The sequence below is a fragment of the Drosophila miranda genome, chromosome 3 (assembly GCF_003369915.1).
Source record: "Drosophila miranda strain MSH22 chromosome 3, D.miranda_PacBio2.1, whole genome shotgun sequence".
Taxonomy (NCBI): domain Eukaryota; kingdom Metazoa; phylum Arthropoda; class Insecta; order Diptera; family Drosophilidae; genus Drosophila; species Drosophila miranda.
Window position 1 is genome coordinate 24,017,632 of NC_046676.1, and position 17,822 is coordinate 24,035,453.

General features: G+C 44.5%; 1 protein-coding gene across 1 annotated transcript; it reads left to right on the forward strand.

The window, feature by feature from the left end:
- Positions 1–355: 355 nt before the first annotated feature.
- Positions 356–17,822, forward strand: LOC108161000. The gene is made up of 2 exons (XM_017295308.2): positions 356–1,084; positions 14,726–17,822. The coding sequence occupies exons 1-2, from the start codon at positions 695–697 to the stop codon at positions 15,257–15,259; spliced, it is 924 nt and encodes a 307-aa protein (XP_017150797.1). The 5' UTR covers positions 356–694; the 3' UTR covers positions 15,260–17,822.

The following is a 17,822-nucleotide window of genomic DNA, read 5'->3' on the forward strand; positions in this document are numbered from 1 at the left end:
GCCGCAGCACAAACAATTACAAACATTAGGGGAAATCCTCTACAACTTTGACCCTGGGAAACGTAAACAGAAAAAAACTATAGAAGCAACAACAGCAACAACACAGCCGACAAAAAGAATGAGAGGCGGTAATAACTTTGCTTCATTCATTCACACACAAGGTGATTCATGTTCCACAAGAGAGCGAGAGAGAGAGAGAGAGAGAGAGAGCGAGATGTCCTGCGCACTCTCTCTCTTAGTCAGCGTCTCTCTCTTTCTCGCTCTCTCCCTCGCTCTCTTTCATTCTTGTGGCCATCTGGCAACGCTACGTAGCAAAGCTGGCTGCGGCCAGCGTCTGCTATCAGTTGGCCTGCTGTCCTCGGCCAAGCACGACGCGTTGGTTGGCTTCCATTTCCGTGTCCGTTGGTGTTCTGCCTGTGTGGGAGAGCGTACGTAAGTGCGTGCCTCTCTCTGCCTGAGTTTGTATCTGTGTGTGTGTGTGCCTGTAGGTGTAAGGGCGCCAAGTGGTTCACCAGTTAAACAACAACAGTCAAACAGAGACATTTATCCTTCTAGAGGAAGACGCAGACAAATATTTATATAGACAGATAGACAGCCGCAACCAAAAATATCAAACCAACTGAAAAAATTGGAGAAATAGGCGTCCACAGCGGAATACGCTGAGAAGCAGGCAACAGTTCTGTTGCCGGCTAACATGGAAATGGATGTTAATCGCCAGACACGCCACAATGGCAACCTAATGACCATATCCGCACGCTGTTCCAACAACAATTCAACAGCAACAATAGCAGCAGCAACAGCAGCAGCCACTACAGGAACTGAGGCAGCAGCAGCATCCTATTCGGCGCCGCCGAGCGGTTGTTGCGGCATCTTGAGTCGCCTCTTTTGTGTTAATCGCCACAAGGCAACGCATTCGGTGGCAGGCAGCGAGTGCCACAGCAGCGATCCATTCTCGTCTCAACTGCAATGCAAGGCGGCCACTGCATCCGGACAGCGACGCCGACGGACGCCACAGGAAATCTACTTCGAGAGTCGCGGCAAGTCCTGCAAGAAGCTATTGAAATTCAATGGAAATTCCAATAAGGTGAGTGCCACAGGAACGGGTGGGGCATAAGATTCACAGCACAAAGAAATTGTGATTTAGTGAAAAGAAAATGAATTACTCAAAGGTCTTGCATACATCAAGCAGAGCTTGAGATTCAATGGCTTCAATTGGGTTGAAAGGGAACAATCAGAGTGGATTCTTGTTACAGACTGAGGAGATCTACAGAGATAGAAAATAGAGATAGATATGAGGATAGATTTACAGATTTGGGGAGATTTAATAGCGTCGCTAGATGGACTGAATTTAGCATCTTCAATAAAGTAAATCTCCCGCGGCTCCCATTGTTCTCCGTCTGTGAAGATCTTGAGAGATTTCCAATCATTCTCGCATAATGGAAGAGCTTCCCTTTTCGGCAATCCTCAAAAGTGCATAAATTTTACAGTCTCCTGGTTACATTGTTGGGCCAAGAGCCGGGACCCTAAGCTAAGAGCTACTCAGCCGTAACGTGGCCAATACGTGGCCCACGGGGGGTGGGCTCTGCTCTTTTCCACATTTTCCCCTGCATACACTTATGCATATGTTAGAGTGTGCTGTAGTGTGTGTATGTGTGTAAGCCATTGTTATAAATTTTTGGAAAATTTGTAGCCAAAGCTATGGAGTGAAGCGGAGTGAAGTTTACTCGATTTCCACCGTTTTGTTTTGTTTGGCTTGTCGGCCTAGGTGAGAGTGGGTCGGAGAGGAGCTGGAAAAGAGAGGGCAGCAGAAGGCACACACTTTTGTCTGCTTATACCACTTTGCATATAAATCATTTGTGGCATTGCGGCGAGAGCGCAATGTGCTTATGAAATATTTCGTTTTGTTTAATGCGCCAAAGGACAAACACTCTGCAGCATGGCACAGCCCTATCCCCTCTTCAGCCGGCCCCACACTCTGCAGACTAATTAAAAACTTGCAAAAAGAAAAGCCAATCAAACAGGTCGATGCACAATAATGGATCTGCCTCCGTTCGTGCCTGTTTCCGAAAACAGACAAAAGGACCATATTCAGATACGAATACAAAAGCAAATACGAATTCGAATACGAATATATGTACATACGTATGTGTGTCGAATGCACATTTCAGGCATTGTTCCACATGTAGAGTCGCCCGACGCCCCAGTGGCAGATAGACAATAGCATGTGCCGGCCATCTCTGGCTCCTAGGCACGCACTGAAGCGCAAGCAACAGGATGAATTTGTTAAACAACACGAACACGAAGGCTCTGGCAGCTCGAGAATGGGGTTTTTGGTTTGAGGAGCGCATGTGAGAAGTGAAAAATGAAAAACCCCCACGCCCTATCAAGTGACATCATCAATTTCAGTCCATTTTGCAACACAGTCCACAGTCCTGGTCCTGGTCCTGGTCCTGGTCCTGGTCCTGGTCCTGGTCCTGGTCCTTGGTACTGTTTCTGGACTAAAGACTGCAACAATGCCAGAGGACATTAGCACCAGAGTCCGTTGACAACAGTTCGCCTTTTGCATGTGTCTGCATTAGGAGCAAGGAAGCTCTAGTTGAATTCAATCGAATCCAAAACTGGTATTGTACTCCTCTCTGTTCTGCTTTCTCTCTAGCACTTCCTTTGACAATCAATCGCATTAACTCTTTTGTACTCCTTGGATGACTCGAAACAGAGGGTGGTTTGCACCGAACCCCCAGGCATCGATTTTTTAATGAAGCAATGGGCAAGTTGAGATAAAAAACAGTTTGTTTTTATCCAATTGCAACCCCCCGAAAAGAGAAAATCCACCCTCGGAGGAATGGATACTTCACGTATAATGCTACATTGAGGTATTTCTATGGTGGGGGGAATGGATTTATCCTTCTAACCAAATGCGCTAATGCTGTAATATGTACTTTGGTACATCCACAGCTGAGCTTATCAGGTGAGAAAGTGGGATGATATTTATATATGCAGAGTGTAAATATCGCACAATTAATGTCTCTACTATTATTTATGCATCGTTCTATTGTACTTTTCCTTTCACACAATTAGTTCATGGCCAGTGCTAAGTATAAAAACACTCAAACATACTCTATTCGAATTATATTCCAATTAGGGCAATCCTGTTCTGACCTAATGTCATAATTCCATAGACGTATCGTATCAAAATTAAGCCCAACCACAAAGGTAATTGCAATCAAGCTCGGAGAGTGCTCAATCATTAGAAAGTCTATTATACTAAAATGGAGGGCCTCATGAAGCAAAGCGGAAATGACCAGCCACTTTCCACCCATCTGCCCCTCCTCTGTCACCCTTGCTTCTCCTCTGAACATAGTTATATGTATGTATGTAAGCTGCTCCTTGTCCGGGGGCATTGAACATACTCGTACTCGTGCATATATATGTGTCTATCTGTGCATACATATGCATAAAAAAGGGAAGAAAAATGCCATCAACATTGCAACGTTGTAATTGCCAACAGGCAATGAAGAGCCACAGCCAAGAGGAGAGCATGAGATAGAGAGAGAGAGAGAGAGTGTGTGTGGTACGGGGCAGGCACTGTAAACTGGCAACTGCCACATGTCCTGTCAACCCAGCTTGGAGAAAAAAGAGAGCTCTTAGCCTGGTCAGTCACCAGCAAACGAGAGTCTACCCACAAACTTCTCAAGAAAATAAGAGAGATTGAAGCATAAATTCAAAAACAGCCTGACCCCAGAAGAAGAAAATACTTCCAATTGTTCCTGTAAAGCATAAAAACCCATAAAACCAACCATAAATCCAATTATTTTACCGCCCCAACCGAAACTAGAATATCTAGTGTAGGATCGACCCTCGTTTTGCGCTGTGTGCGTTGGGGCGACTGAGCTGTGCGACATTTTTAGCACGCTGCTAATGTGTTTTGGCTGCTGATGCTGATGCTGCCACAGTCAGGGGCAGCTACACAGGCTAAAGGCGGAAATGCAGAAGGAATAACCAGAAGCTTTGCGGTACAGTACAGTCTGCACAGACTGACTGATGACCTGATGGCCAGTCGGCTGCCTGTCTCTGCCTCTGGCTCCTACCCCTCCTTGCTCTCCTCTATCTGTGGGTTCCGATGGTGAGCCTTCGCCTTTTATAATTTTGGTTCGGAGTCAGACCACAACTATTCATTATAATCAGGCATGATTATGTCTGGCCAAAAGTTAAACAGGCCAAGTCAATTCAAGAGTGAATTTACAGCCGCAATTCTTTTTGAGCGAAGTGCTGAAAAGGAAATCCCAAACAGCAGAAAGCGGAAAGCTGAATGCTGAGTGTAGAACGTACAATATTTTATATAAAATAAAAAGTCATAAAAATGAACCGTTAATCCAAGTAGTTGAAACACAGAGAGAGATATACTACATATTATATAGAGAGAGGATGGCAGCCAGTGGAAGGGGTACAGGACCCTTTTTTAGGGGCAAGCAGATGAAGCGGTTGCCTTTATTTGGATGCCTCCCGTTGCCGTTTCCCCGATGGCGATGGCGATGACGATGACAAGGGTGCTTTGCCGCCTCACTGACTAAATAAAATTGGAATTTATTATCATGATTTGTAGCAAGAAGGGGAGGCACCAGCAGCCGTAGCTCCAGAGCCGGAGACAGGCTGAAATTGGCGGGCATAAAAGGCACAGCAGTGGCTCCTCCCTATTCCCCATTCCATCCCACCCATAGCTAACTCTGACTCATCGCCAGAGACTGGCAAATGCCTAACCCAAAGTCATGGACTTGGATAAGTGAGAGCGGAGCATTCTTAAATTTATATGCCCAGGCACTGATTTAAATCACTCTGGTCAAAGTTGAAGTCAACGCCTGCTTCGGTGGCTTCTCTGAGAAGAGGCGTGCCACTGCCATTGAAGGAGGCAGCATCACCAGTAGGGGAAACAGCAGCAGAAGACTTAACTGTGCACTTTCTTGCTGGTTTATTAGGGTTTTCCCACAAGCTGGTAAGGCGATTTGCTGCTGCTCCATTCTAATTCCCAGCAGCCACTGCAGCTGCTGGCCAACAGGCGCACGGGTTGGGACACGCGATGTGGCAGTGGCGCTGCCAGCTTTAAGCTATCAATGAGCAACTGAGTGGCAGGCTTTGTAATTGTTACGACGCAACATGGGCAAGACCAATCCAAGGAAATCTGTACAGATTTATGTGGCACGAGGTAAGTCGAGAGGGGACTTTAAAGAGGAAAAATTAAATTTTAAAATAATCCCAGAAGAAAACTTGTTGGTATTGAAACTAAGACTCAAAGTTAAACTTTACCCTCAAAAATAATTAAAGTAATTGCTAAAATAATTCATATTGGAATCTCTAAGCTCCCCAAAATATTCTCTGACATTCTCCACAGATTTAAAATCCCAATTAAGTACTTTTCATCGAATGGAAATCCACTCTACTCTGACTTCTCTCTCTTTGCCACAGACGTATGCCCTCCCCAAGATTACAATTTGGAGTTAAAAACAAGACTTACCATTCCTCCACCTTTTCCTTTTCCATTCCTCCTGCCTGTCTTTCATTGTTAAACCCCTTCGAGAGCTCACCGGCTCGGTATTGTTTAAACCACATTTTCCATTGCCGTTTCATAGTTGGGAAATGGGAGACGACGAGTATCCGTATACATATATCGTTTTTTTGTTGAATTTTTCCCAGCTTTCTACTATTTTTCATTTTCAATAGGATCCTCCCAAGTTGTAGTCTTGAGAATGGGAATGAAACTGAGGCTGAAGTAAAAGCCGCATCAGAATAATGTGTAAATGCAGCCCACGCAATTTCATTTCACCTGTCAGCTCAATGTTCCATTTTTTCTCTCCTTTTTATGTAGCTAAAACATAGACATTCGTACACATACTTACTGCATACATATAGGTCTGCTTATATATAAACAAAAAAATGTTTCTCTCGTTTTCCGTATATTTTTGGGGAGCTCCAAAGTTTTTTGGAAGCTGGCTAAGCTGTCGGCTCTGGTGTCTGCCGTGCTGTGACAAATTGCGTTAATGCCAAGTTAAGCTGGTCAGAAGAGTGGTTGGGGAAGGGGAGAGGAAGGTACTGTGCTGTCTGGGCTAGATCCTTTTACCGTTCCTCGCCTCCTATTCCCCTGAATGCAGTTAATTATTGTTGCATCTATTTAGCCCTGCTGTCTGGCCCTGAAATGTGTGCTATGCCTTTTGCCACGCTCTAAGCCGAGCCTTAATTTAATTGAAACTAAAGCAAGAGTAACTCACACTCTACACTACACTCTACCAAAAGTGAAATATTAAATTATGTGTAAGCTGAAGACCAAGCAAAGTGTAGATGCCACAGTGCAGGTGGATCCCTGCTGCTGGCATAGCTCTCGTGTACAACCTCAAATCCACAAGTATTGGCACTCCTCTCAGTTATGTCTACACATTCCTGGCACACATTCGCTCTCCTACCACATCCCCATATCCACATATCCAGGCACATGCCATGCACACAGCTGCCGCTTGATTAGCCCGTAGAGGCTGCCAAGACCAGAGTCAGAGCAAGATCCAGGGTCAGAGCCAGAAGAGGAAACAATTTCTTTTTCATACGAGTATGCCGCCACATGTGCTGTCAACAATATTTTGACTTTGTCAGCAACACGAATCCAGGACTGGTCCATGTACCAGCCAGCACAAAATAGAAGAATTAAAAAGGCATTTGTGCCGAAAATTAAACCGACTTTTCCCTTAAGCAAGACTTTCTATCTATGTCCTCTTCCAACAAGTGGAAACCTCCCCAATTTAATTCAATTTATTATCTCCTACTGGGTCTGGTCTGTGGGCGTGCGTATGAGGGGCAACTCAATGAAGTAGACAACAAAATAGGCTACAATTTTGATGCTCACCCAAGTGAGTATCGGGTTCGACGAGCACCATCAAGGGGCTCTAAAATGGTTTGATACCGATGGGTTGGGGTGGAATGCTAGAAACCAGGAGCCTCCCCTTTTGCAAATTTTGACAGCACAGAGTCAGAGCCATTGCCAGTTGCAGAGAGCCTTCATCCGAGTACATACTTGCTCGTATAAGGCACGCGACGCGAAGTATGACACCCCCCGAGTCATATTTGATGGATGGCATCGCTGATATGCTAACATGCTGGCAGCCAAGGACACACGGTCTCAGGGTTCACGGGACAGGACGATGGCATGCCTTTGATGTCGAGCACTCACATCCCATCGCACAATGGGACAACCGGGTCGCAGCGAGCGTCTTCTAAGGGTGGAGGCACAAACAGTGATAGGGGCTCGAAACTCAATGATTGGAAATGGGCTGCACTCACAAGGAATTGGAGAGAAAGCTATCATTCTCCTATATGTAGCTATCGAAATATCTTACCGTTTAATGGGCTAATGTCTTTCGATGAAACGAAAGGCAATTTCCCTGTCTTTAAAGCTGACTGAAATAAAATTCTATTTTATGTTAGCCATGCTCCGGATATGAAACACAAAACAGGATGGATGGTAAGAAATGGGGCAAGGGGAGGCTTATACCGGTTTTTTTTATTTTATGTAGCGCCATATAAATACGGTTCGCTTCAGAGTCTCGTGTACAAGTACGCATACCCGTACTTGAGGTCCCTCCGCATTACGTTTATGGCTGCCTAAATTAAACACAAGGAGCCGAAGCCGACGACGAAGTAAGAGCGGAGCCCAGCGATGGCGAAGTGGCAGCGTGGAAGAGTGGCAGTCAGTCCCTGCCCCTAGGGGTAGCCGGGGACCGGGGAGCGCGCAAGGGGAAATTGCTACAAGTTGCTTTATTTTATGCGCATATTTGCGCATATTACTCATACGCCCGGCTGGCATATATCTTCATTTACGGCAAACGTCTTTGGCTGGAACTGAGCGGAGTCGTATACTTTTATTTTATTAAATTTTCATTTCATTTCGCCTGTTAGACAGTGCCGTACATTACACGCTCAACATGTTGCATGCCATGCTATTTTCGAGAGACTTACTCGCTCTAAGCGGCAGGACGACGGAGTCATCTCTCATTAAAAATAATTGAAAGAAACATTTTCCCGCTGATGCGTTGATTGCCAATGAAAAAACCACACAGATGCTGGAGATTTACAGGCTCGGATGGGGATTTCCCATTTCTTGAAATGCCTCTGTCCGTCCGTCCCTGATTTATGCTACTCAATTCCCCATCCCAACCTCCATCCGAATCCGAATCCGCACCGGAGTATGATTACGAGTACGAGTATGAATGGCAAAGTGAATAAGCGAAACTGCGAGGAGCAGTCGCTGGTGGGCTTACCATTTTGTATCCACTAGGATATCTGGCTCAAAGCTGTTTCCGATTCCCAGTGGGTAAGGTCATGCCATGACCTGGCCTCTCCTGCCCTGCCCTGCTTTGCCCTCCTCTGTGCTGTGTGGAGTATCGCACAAATGGGTTATTGATGAGCTATTCTATTCGGTGAGCTGGCAGAAGTGGCAAAGTTTTCAGTTTGTGGCAGGGGGACCATTCAGTTTTAGGCTCACTTTGTGACTTGGAGCGTGACGGGGACCATTGGGGCTGCTCTCCGGTGCCCCTAATGAGACAATCTCAAAGATATCTGCTTTGTATTCGATGCGCAACGTCTCAAGTAGAGCCATCTCACAGAAATGCACCCCTTTACCTACTTCTTACCCTTGACAAGACCAGAACTCTCTCCAACTTCTGGCAACTTTGAAGCCAGAGCTCAAAAAGCATCGGGCCAGGACTGGTTCCAGCCATTTTTGGTCTTGTCGGGCATACATTTAAGTTGCAGCTGCCTTTCGTTTCCACGCAGGAGCTCAAATTTCATTAGTGCTCAACTTTAAATTGTGGCACATGCGTGGCATGCGTGGCAATCCTGCCTCGCGTGCTTATCCTTCTGCCACTTAGCCTGCCCCTCGCTGTCGCTGTCTCTGCTGATGTCGCACTTGTCACATAAATGTGCTTAATCTTTTACACCGGCAAAGCCCAGCCAAGGAGCCACGGAGCCATCCAGGCAGTGGAGGGAAAACACACCACACATTCGATGTGGCTGGGAGTCAGCAATATTTTGGCGCAGTACGGAAATCTCTCAAGGAAATTAATAAAATGAAAATGCATGGCAGTTGAAGCCCTACGACGATACGGGATTGAAAGGAAAACCTGTTTGTTGGCTCCCAATATAATATTTATTGAAAAAATATCTATCCTTCTCAGTCAGTTCTTTTGCAACATTACTTCCTCGGAAATAAATTCGAAATATTTCACCATTATCCCACGTATAGTGTCAATACAGGATGAGAGAAAGTAAACATGGATTTAAAGAGATTCGTAAATTAGATTTTTCAAAGGCAAACTGTATTATTTTTTCCTACTCATTCATTCAGATTCTTTTCAAATAGATAATCCCAGATTAATTCATCCTATACTAAAAATAATATCATTTACATCCAGCCAAAACCCATATCTCTGTTTCCCCCAGCATTAACTCTGTAATTCTCAGCTTGTTATGTCAATATTTCCTTCTATTTCCTTCCGCAAAGTTTTACTGCACTTATCGCCCATGGTGCAGCAGAGCAGCAGCCGCCACAGAGAGGGAGGCTGCCCCGCAGCGGTGGCGTGTGTAGCCAGGACTTGTCTAACATATCAAATTTGTAGCTACGCATATCCTTGTGCGCCTCAACATGTCAACTGGCAGCAAGGAGGAAAGTTTTTTAGCCTCTGCCGCCTGTAGTTTGGCAAAGAACTTTAATTTGTGCATTACTGGAGCTGCCACAAGGCGAGGTGGCATCATGCGGGGCGGCGAGATCCGGAGGCGGTATCCACAAACTTTGCCATGTACAAGTTTACACCAAGCTATGGCTGTGGCTGTGCCTCCGACAGCCTCCGAGAGCTACTCCTCTCTTTAAGTTGCTCGTAATACAACTCATTAAATTTAGAAAATACGAGGCACTCGCGGCCCAAGTTGGGCCAAAGAAAAGTTTCGTTTCTTCCTGAGCCCCGGCATCCGTTGACATCTCCATCTCCATTTACAGAGCAAGCCATAAACTTGGCCAAGATACGGGGGCACGGACATGGTTCTGGCTAAGACACCAAAGCTGCCAAAGGCACTGCCGTGGCCTGAAATTTAAGTTTTCCCTTTTGCAGTTTAATTGCAACGGATGTTGGCGTGTAAATTATTTTGTCTTGCTGCCGCCTCGCCGGCCTCATTTTCTGTGCTAATGAGCAACTTATTAAAACTTTTACCAACCTTTCTCCTTCCCGACCACCCACGCCGATCCGGTCCGAGACCCTTGAACCCTGTCCTGATGCCAGAATGAACCTGGACTTTGGCAAGAAAAGATGGCAATGGGGATAAAACAGAAATAACAGATACAATTGGCATTGCCAATTGAAAACAAAGCCAGCCGAAGCCAGCAGATAATTTTTACAATCAGCGTGCAAAAATACTCTTAACCATAGGAAAACTTCAATTTCCGCCCGCCATGAAATGCTTTTCCGTACACCTAAGAATGGCGTACAGAACACCAAGCGGAAGTTTGCTCAAGGTGCGCTCCAGAGTGAATGAAACAAAGCTCTGCTGCTGCGGAGACTTTCAGAAAATTATTGATCGACTAGGTGTTGTGCTGTTAGTCAATGCAATACTGTTCGTCTCATGGTACTTAAGGATAGGAAGCTGCAAAGAAATAATAGAAAGCAGATACTTTTGTATATTTTCTGTTGTTTTCAATCTACTCAGAAATCAGAAAAAATGAATCGTTTTCTAATCTTAACGGCTTGGGCATGTCTCAATTGGGAAACTCTTAATCTGGAAATATGATCCGCAAACTATTTGACTATCCTTAATCCCCTTCCTTGCTTACAGCAGTGCCCAATACTTTCGCCACCCTTCGTCTTCATCCATAGTAATCTTTGTTAGGCGATGTGGCCCCTGCGCTGCAGCCCCAGAGTGGTTGTCGATGGGGGTGGGGGTGAGTGGGCTCTTTGAGTGCTCAGACAATCGTGTTGAAGCTTTGATTTTCAAGCTTATGCTGGAATCGAGTGCCTCCTCTGGCCTGCTCTGTTCTCTGCAGCATACTTATAAGGCGGGTAATTAAGTTGAAGTGCCCAGAGATATACACATACAAAGCAGAGGCACAAACACAAAGACAATTTGCCTAAGTAATGAGTGAGTCGATGCCTGAGTGACGGGCCGACTGAGTGACTGACTGAGTGCCGGACGAACTGATGGACCGACCGACTGGCAAAAGTGTTGAAATGTCTGTGGCAGCACTTAATTAATTAACGTCGAACGAAATGAGAAAAGTTTCTGTGACGGCTCAGGGCTCCGTGCTCCGTGCTCCGTGCTCTGTGCTCCGTGCTCCTTGCCCCCAGCTCCCGGTCTGAAGGCTCTGGAAAACTTGCCAGCTATTTGTTAAGTTGCAGCCGTTCAATATTTGTCATTGAACTCATTAAGCAAATTAATAGACAAAGTTGCCAATTGCTGACAATGGAGGCAGCCAGCCAAGAACCCAAGCAGCCAAGCACTTTTATTTACTGAGCAAGCTGGAAAGCCAAGCTAGGATGAGGGTCACCCAACAGAACCTATCCCAACCCAACCCGGGAGCCTGAGCGCTGCTTTGGGTACTGTTGGAGGTGGAGAATTGTGGTGGCAATAAAATGGCACGCAATAAAAAACCCCAAAGTCAACAAACGATTTCACGAAGGAAGCCAGTCCCTGTACCAGTGCCAGTGCCAGAAATCGATTATGGACGCCTCAAGTAAGCGCCCAAGGAATCGACGACCCAGTCTCTCTGCCACGTTTTCGATTCCGCCATACGACATTCGCCACCTGATGCCCGTTGCTCTACGAGTGGGTTGCCCCGTGTTCCTCTATGCCACATCTCCGCGACCCATTTATCTCCTCGCCTCTGCTCTCCTCTGCTTTCCTAGCCCGTGGCTGCGAAATTGCCAACGTTGCAGCTCAAAAGCGGAAGTGATTTTCCGGCGTGTACGTGTCTCTCCCTCTTCTCTTCTCTTCAGATGTGTTCGTGGGGGAGTATGTGTGGTGTGTGTGTGTTTGTGCGTAAATGGTTACTTTGATGTGTATGCTAGAAGGCATGCTACCCAATTCCAAAGAAATACTAGATATACATATCATAAAAATACCATGCTAAAACCAATACCCATAGATTGGGAAAGATTTGATTGATTAAATAACAAAGAATTGAAAATATTTAAGACTAAAATAAATTATTCATAAATACTAAAAAATACAAATTTATATTTTTCATATAACATTGTAATATCTATCCTAAGCATTATAAACTGATTAAATACCGAAAAATGGGGAATATCGAAGGACTTTTCACCTATATTTTTCACAGTGAAATCCCCCCAATTGGCTTTTTTCGCCCACCTTCGACGAATCCTATTCGCGCACCCTACAGATGGGGAATGTGGAACGTGTAACGGAAAACGGGGTGGCAGTGAAGGATTTTATGACCCTTGATAGTGGCAAGCGATTTGTTGCGTGCATTGGTCCTCGCTGCCACTGCCACTGCAACTGCCACAGCATTTTCAATTTCGCAGGGCGCACTTCTGGCAGCTTTGAATAATGCAATGGCGACTCCTACTCGCATTTGACTTCAGTTAGCGTATTCTGGCAGCTTATTAAGGCAGCCCGTGCAACTCATACACCGCCAAGGATCCCGATTCTACGAGGGGGCCACGACTATGCTGCTGAACGTTTGTTCAATTTTTCCTTATTTTCTTTTCTAATTTTCAAACACGAGTGCGCCATTTGAGGGAAGCGAAGCCATCTCCATGGCACCACTCACCATCGCCATCACCATCTCGTGGCATGTGCAGCAAGTTGACAAATATACAGCACGTGCCCTGGCTTGCTCAAAGAGCGGTTCCTCCGGTTGGACCCGCCGATTTCTGTGTCATCTTTGCAGACAGACGATGGCAGCTCTGCAGCAAACTATGAAGATTTTATGAAGTTGAACGAAATGAAATGATGTGGAAAACTAATGAATGGAGAATATGTCATATTCTGAACAATCATTTGATTACTTGACAGTCTTTTCTATTCCTCGTACCGAATTTAAAGAATGCACAAAAAATATGGGGTACCTCTCACAGCCGTCCATTCTATCGATCCTTATATAAACATATCAATGAATATTCCATTTCCTTGCGTAAATCATAAGATCACACCCTGAGCTGTTTATAAAAAATGCCTCTGTGCATGCACGTTCGTATTTATTCAGAGCCATCGACTCTCGAAAATCGTTTAATTTTCATTAATGGTGAAGAGGATTTTCATTTCGAACTTAATGTGCCGTGTCGGGCGAAGCTTTTCCCATTCCATCCTCCGCATTCTCCTTCGCATCTGCATCTGCCTGGGCATTGTTTTTGGCCTACCATTGTTTTAAAGCGTGAATAAAGGGCAAATTGATGCATTTTTAAGCTCTTCTGTGAGGCACTCATTTTGAACAGTTTACCTGGGGCCAGGAAATAAAGGGGTTCTTTTTTATTTTGTATTTTAAAGTCACCACAGACCAGTAACAAGCGTAGCAGTCCGAAAAGAGAGGAGGAACAAAGCAGGCAGACCCCGGGAGCCCCTGGGGCAGAGCTCGTGGTTGCAACTGCAGCCGCTTCAATTTCAAAAGCATCTGCTGATGTGGCTCCCAGCCCTGCTCTAGGTTCTGTTCCGGGTGTGGGTTATGGTGCTGTGGTGGCCATTGGCCATTGGCCACTACCTCCTTTCTCTTGTTCTCCTCTGCGCCATTTCTCTTTTGTTCAAGTATTCTTTGGAGTTTTCCCTGAGATTTCCCCTTAGTGATTTACCGAGCAACCTTGAAGCCAGCTTCAGCGTTTGATTAGCTCGCTTCCTCCCTAAAAATCTCTCTGTGGATGGCTTACTTGCTGCCTATTAAGCATACGCCTTGTTGTGCACAAATATTTGGAATATCTGGCATTTAAAATGGACAGAGTATATTAATTAGAATCGAGAAACAACCGCACACAAAATCGCAAAGCACCATGGTCTGGGGCCTCGATTGCCATTTGGGCAAATGATAAACTAACTAACGAATTTTATTTATGGCCTTCGGATGACAAATCCACCATATGCCACACGTGGTAGTGGCTGGCAGACTGCTGCAGTTGCAGTTGCAAACATCCCGTTGCGGTTGCAGCAGTGGCAAAATGTCCGTGCGATAAGATATATACATAGATGTATATGTAGATGTATTTTAACAGGGAATACCCATAAAGCGATAAAACTGGAAAAATCCAGACATGCATATCACTGGAAGACAAACCTATCAAACTATCTTTAAGGAAAGGGGAATATAATAGAATGCATTTATCATCCTTAAGTGGTCCACCTTAGTGAGGTGTCACTGTGTTTGTGCGTGTGCTAAATATGCCACAATAAAAACGACAAAAGCAATTCCATGTTAATTTAACGCTCGTTTATTTTGACCAAATTAAGCGTGTTAACAACGACTGTCAACTTAATGAGAAACACTTCGGCCTGGACTCGATTAAGGTGTATGCGGGCGGGATAGTAAAGCGAAATCTAAATCATGGCCAAACAATTTGCACGATTTTAATTGCGATTTTCAATTAAAGTGCGACACGGAAAACCAATTTGCAATTGGCTCTCGGTCCGAGAATCTCAGTATGCTTCTCTCTGTGTTCCTCTTTGACTCAATCGTCTCATTCATCTTTCGTTGCAGATATTGCTTTATCCTGAAGAGGGCTGGGCGCGCACCGCCTCGTCCAGCTACTGGACTATCACGCCCTGCTGGTGGCAGCCCAATCGGTGCCGCATTGTCGAGTTCTCCGGCACCCAGCGTCGGGCGACAAAGGCACAAATGCTGCCACTGGAGCAGCAGGGTTCCCTGCTGATTGCCGGACACTTTGGCAGGAGCACGCCAGTGGCGTCGGCATCGGCAGCAGCAGCAGCATCCGGAACTGTGGCTGCCACTCCAACATCTGCTGGATCGGGAGCAGGAGCAACAACCACTGCGGCGGCAACAACAGGCTCTCGGGGCAGGTCCAAGGGCTGTGACAAGTCACAGCCTGCGTGGAACGACGAGTTCAAGCTGTATCTGACGTCGAACATCTCGATGGAGGACTACAACATGGGTTACTGCCTCACGGGCTTTGTAGAGAGGCGCTGCCAGCTGACAAACACCTTTCAGATGACTCACTTTGCCGTCATCAAGCGGCAGTGGCCGCCATCGCCGTCCAATCTGAGCAAATCGTAAGATAACCTGGCTCCAACTGCAATTGCAACCTTTACAACCCCCCACACATTTGTGATTGTGATCCGGTCTTTGGTTTAGATTTGATCCCGATTTTTGTAAAATTTTTAGCAATTAAGTAGTGTGAAATAATTGTTGTGCAATCTCAAATCGAAATCAAAAGAAATACACCTTCAGGCAGTGCCCTGAACACGGTGATAGATTAAACTCTGTGGCTATAAAGGAACCTAATTCTAATGAAAGAGAAAACTTAGATGAGCTCAAGCTTACGCAGCGGGTGTATATTTAGCCTCTATTTAAGGGACGACTGCAACTTCGCTTCTGTGTGTATTTAGTGAGTAAATTGTATTTTTATCTAAATGTTCTAGAGAAATGCCAGCAAAAACTTAGCAGAAACCCCAAACCGAAACCAAAACCGAGAAAAAAACTCTATGTGTGCTTTCAGTGTTGTGTACTACAAAAAATAAATATATAAAAAAACGCATGAAAAACGAACTGTTAAATGCCAAATGAAACTAAACCGCTTAGCCAATACACACACACACGCATAGTAGCAGCAGCAGCACACTCATACAGTTGCAGCACTTGAGCTTGGGCAGCTACTTAATTCCTCAAAAAAGTGCAACAAATTGAAACTTGTGCTTGTCGAAGCATGTGATTGTGAGTGCTCCACTAGGGGCACGGCACCTAAGTGTGCAAGTGTGCAAGTGTGCAAGTGCGCTGGTGGGCTTGTGTGTGTGTGTGTATGTGCTTGATGGCTGGGTACTCCCTCTCTCTTCTACGACATACATACATACTCTTATATGTACTTAAACGGCCATGTTTGCGAAACTTATTGCCTTTAAGCTTTAAAATATAAGCAAAGACAGGAGCAAACAAGCCAACAGCTTGAAGGGATGGCATCAGCCACTAGGCAGCGGGAAATGATTGTATTCACTCTGTGGGGTAACTGCTTGAAAATTCAACTCGAACTTACATGGAATTCCATATCCATATAGTATCCCCACAAAGGTGCTGCTGCTTCTGTTGCTGCTGAGTGGCTGGCATCAGTCCTTTGGAAGTCAAGTCCAATGTTTGCACTGTCACACACTGTCTAAGCTTAGCTAGCTCTACGAGTAACTATCTCATCCCAATCACCGACCCACTCACCACTGACCCTACTCTCACTTGTGCTGTCGCTCTGTCCCCTCATCCACTCACTTTTGAGCATAATACGCAACGTATATCAACAATTCGTCCAATAATTGGAGTCTTTTGGCGCACAAATTGCCAAGAGAACAATTGGCAAGGCCAAAGCTCCAGTTGCCAAAGAACCCTAAGTGTTAAAAACAAATAAACGAAAACCAAAGCTAATTAAAAACCAAAAAACTGTATGTAGTTTAAGGAATACATAGTTTAAAAGTCGAATATTTACAACTAGAGTTTATGAAATCTATATATTGTATGTGTGTAGGCTGAAACTTTTTGCGAGAACTATATATGTATATGTATATGTATATGTATATGTGTATATGTGTGTATTTATATATAATTGTATTCCATATACAATAACATTTTTGCTGTAGTTTGCATAGCTCGCTTTTAGGCGCTTTACACGCAAGCGACAAATGGGGAAAAAAACTCTTCTTAAAATCCCCCCATGGATATCCCATAATTTTGCTTCAGACACTCCGACGCCCCCGCCACTGCAATCCTCATCTAATTGATATTTACGTGTCAGGTACCTGCCAGATTCATCCAGAACATTTACATAGTAGGAATACAAATATTAAACAATGAATTATGTGCAAATATTTGAGTCCATTTTGATTAGCAAATACACCGAGAAACTGAGAATTACTCTATTGTTCTATATATTTATTGCATATGGGTAGATTCTAGATTCTAGTACTATGCTCTGTGTGGTGTGTCCCTCTCTGTGTGTAGCATACATTTCTGCGCTTTAGCTCGAAACAGAAAACAGAACAGACCCTGGCTTAAAGCTGAAACCCCCTAAATGAAAATTAAATATATTATAAACACAAGAACACGCAATGAGCTTCTTTTGTAGAAATTAAACAAAAAACAAATTGATATTTAACATTTGTAAGCTGCAGATACATGAAAAACCAAAAACCAATTAGGCCATCTACGTGAGCAAATGGCAAAGGGCTTAAAATTAATTCATTAACATTAAGCTTGTATTTAAATAAGCGATGTGGAAACCCACATATAGATTGTAGCAGAAATATGTATGTACGAGTATGACGATAAAATTGGTAGACAAACAAAATTGCGAAAATATAATTCAAATCAAAGGGAAATCGATTGGAAAATGAAAATAAAAATGCAAATTTAAATCAAAAATGTTGACATTGATGCAAAAGTATAAATCAAATAAAAAACGAGCCAACAAATGCAATTTGAGTCTGCGGTGGAAATGTATATTCAAGGTAAATACTTGGCCACCGGAGAGTAGTTCTGCTCCCGAGTGGAGTGGACAATGAGGCAGAACTCAAAATACAGAGATTATACCGAATACTGAAAATCAAAACATAGAAAATAAAGAAAGAAAGCTGACAACAAA

Excerpts from the sequence above, each read along its gene's own strand:
- LOC108161000 (XM_017295308.2), top strand. The coding sequence starts at position 695 with ATGGAAATGGATGTTAATCGCCAGACACGCCACAATGGCAACCTAATG. Across the intron at positions 1,085-14,725 it reads TCAATGGAAATTCCAATAAG|ATATTGCTTTATCCTGAAGA; the intron begins GTGAGTGCCACA and ends CTTTCGTTGCAG.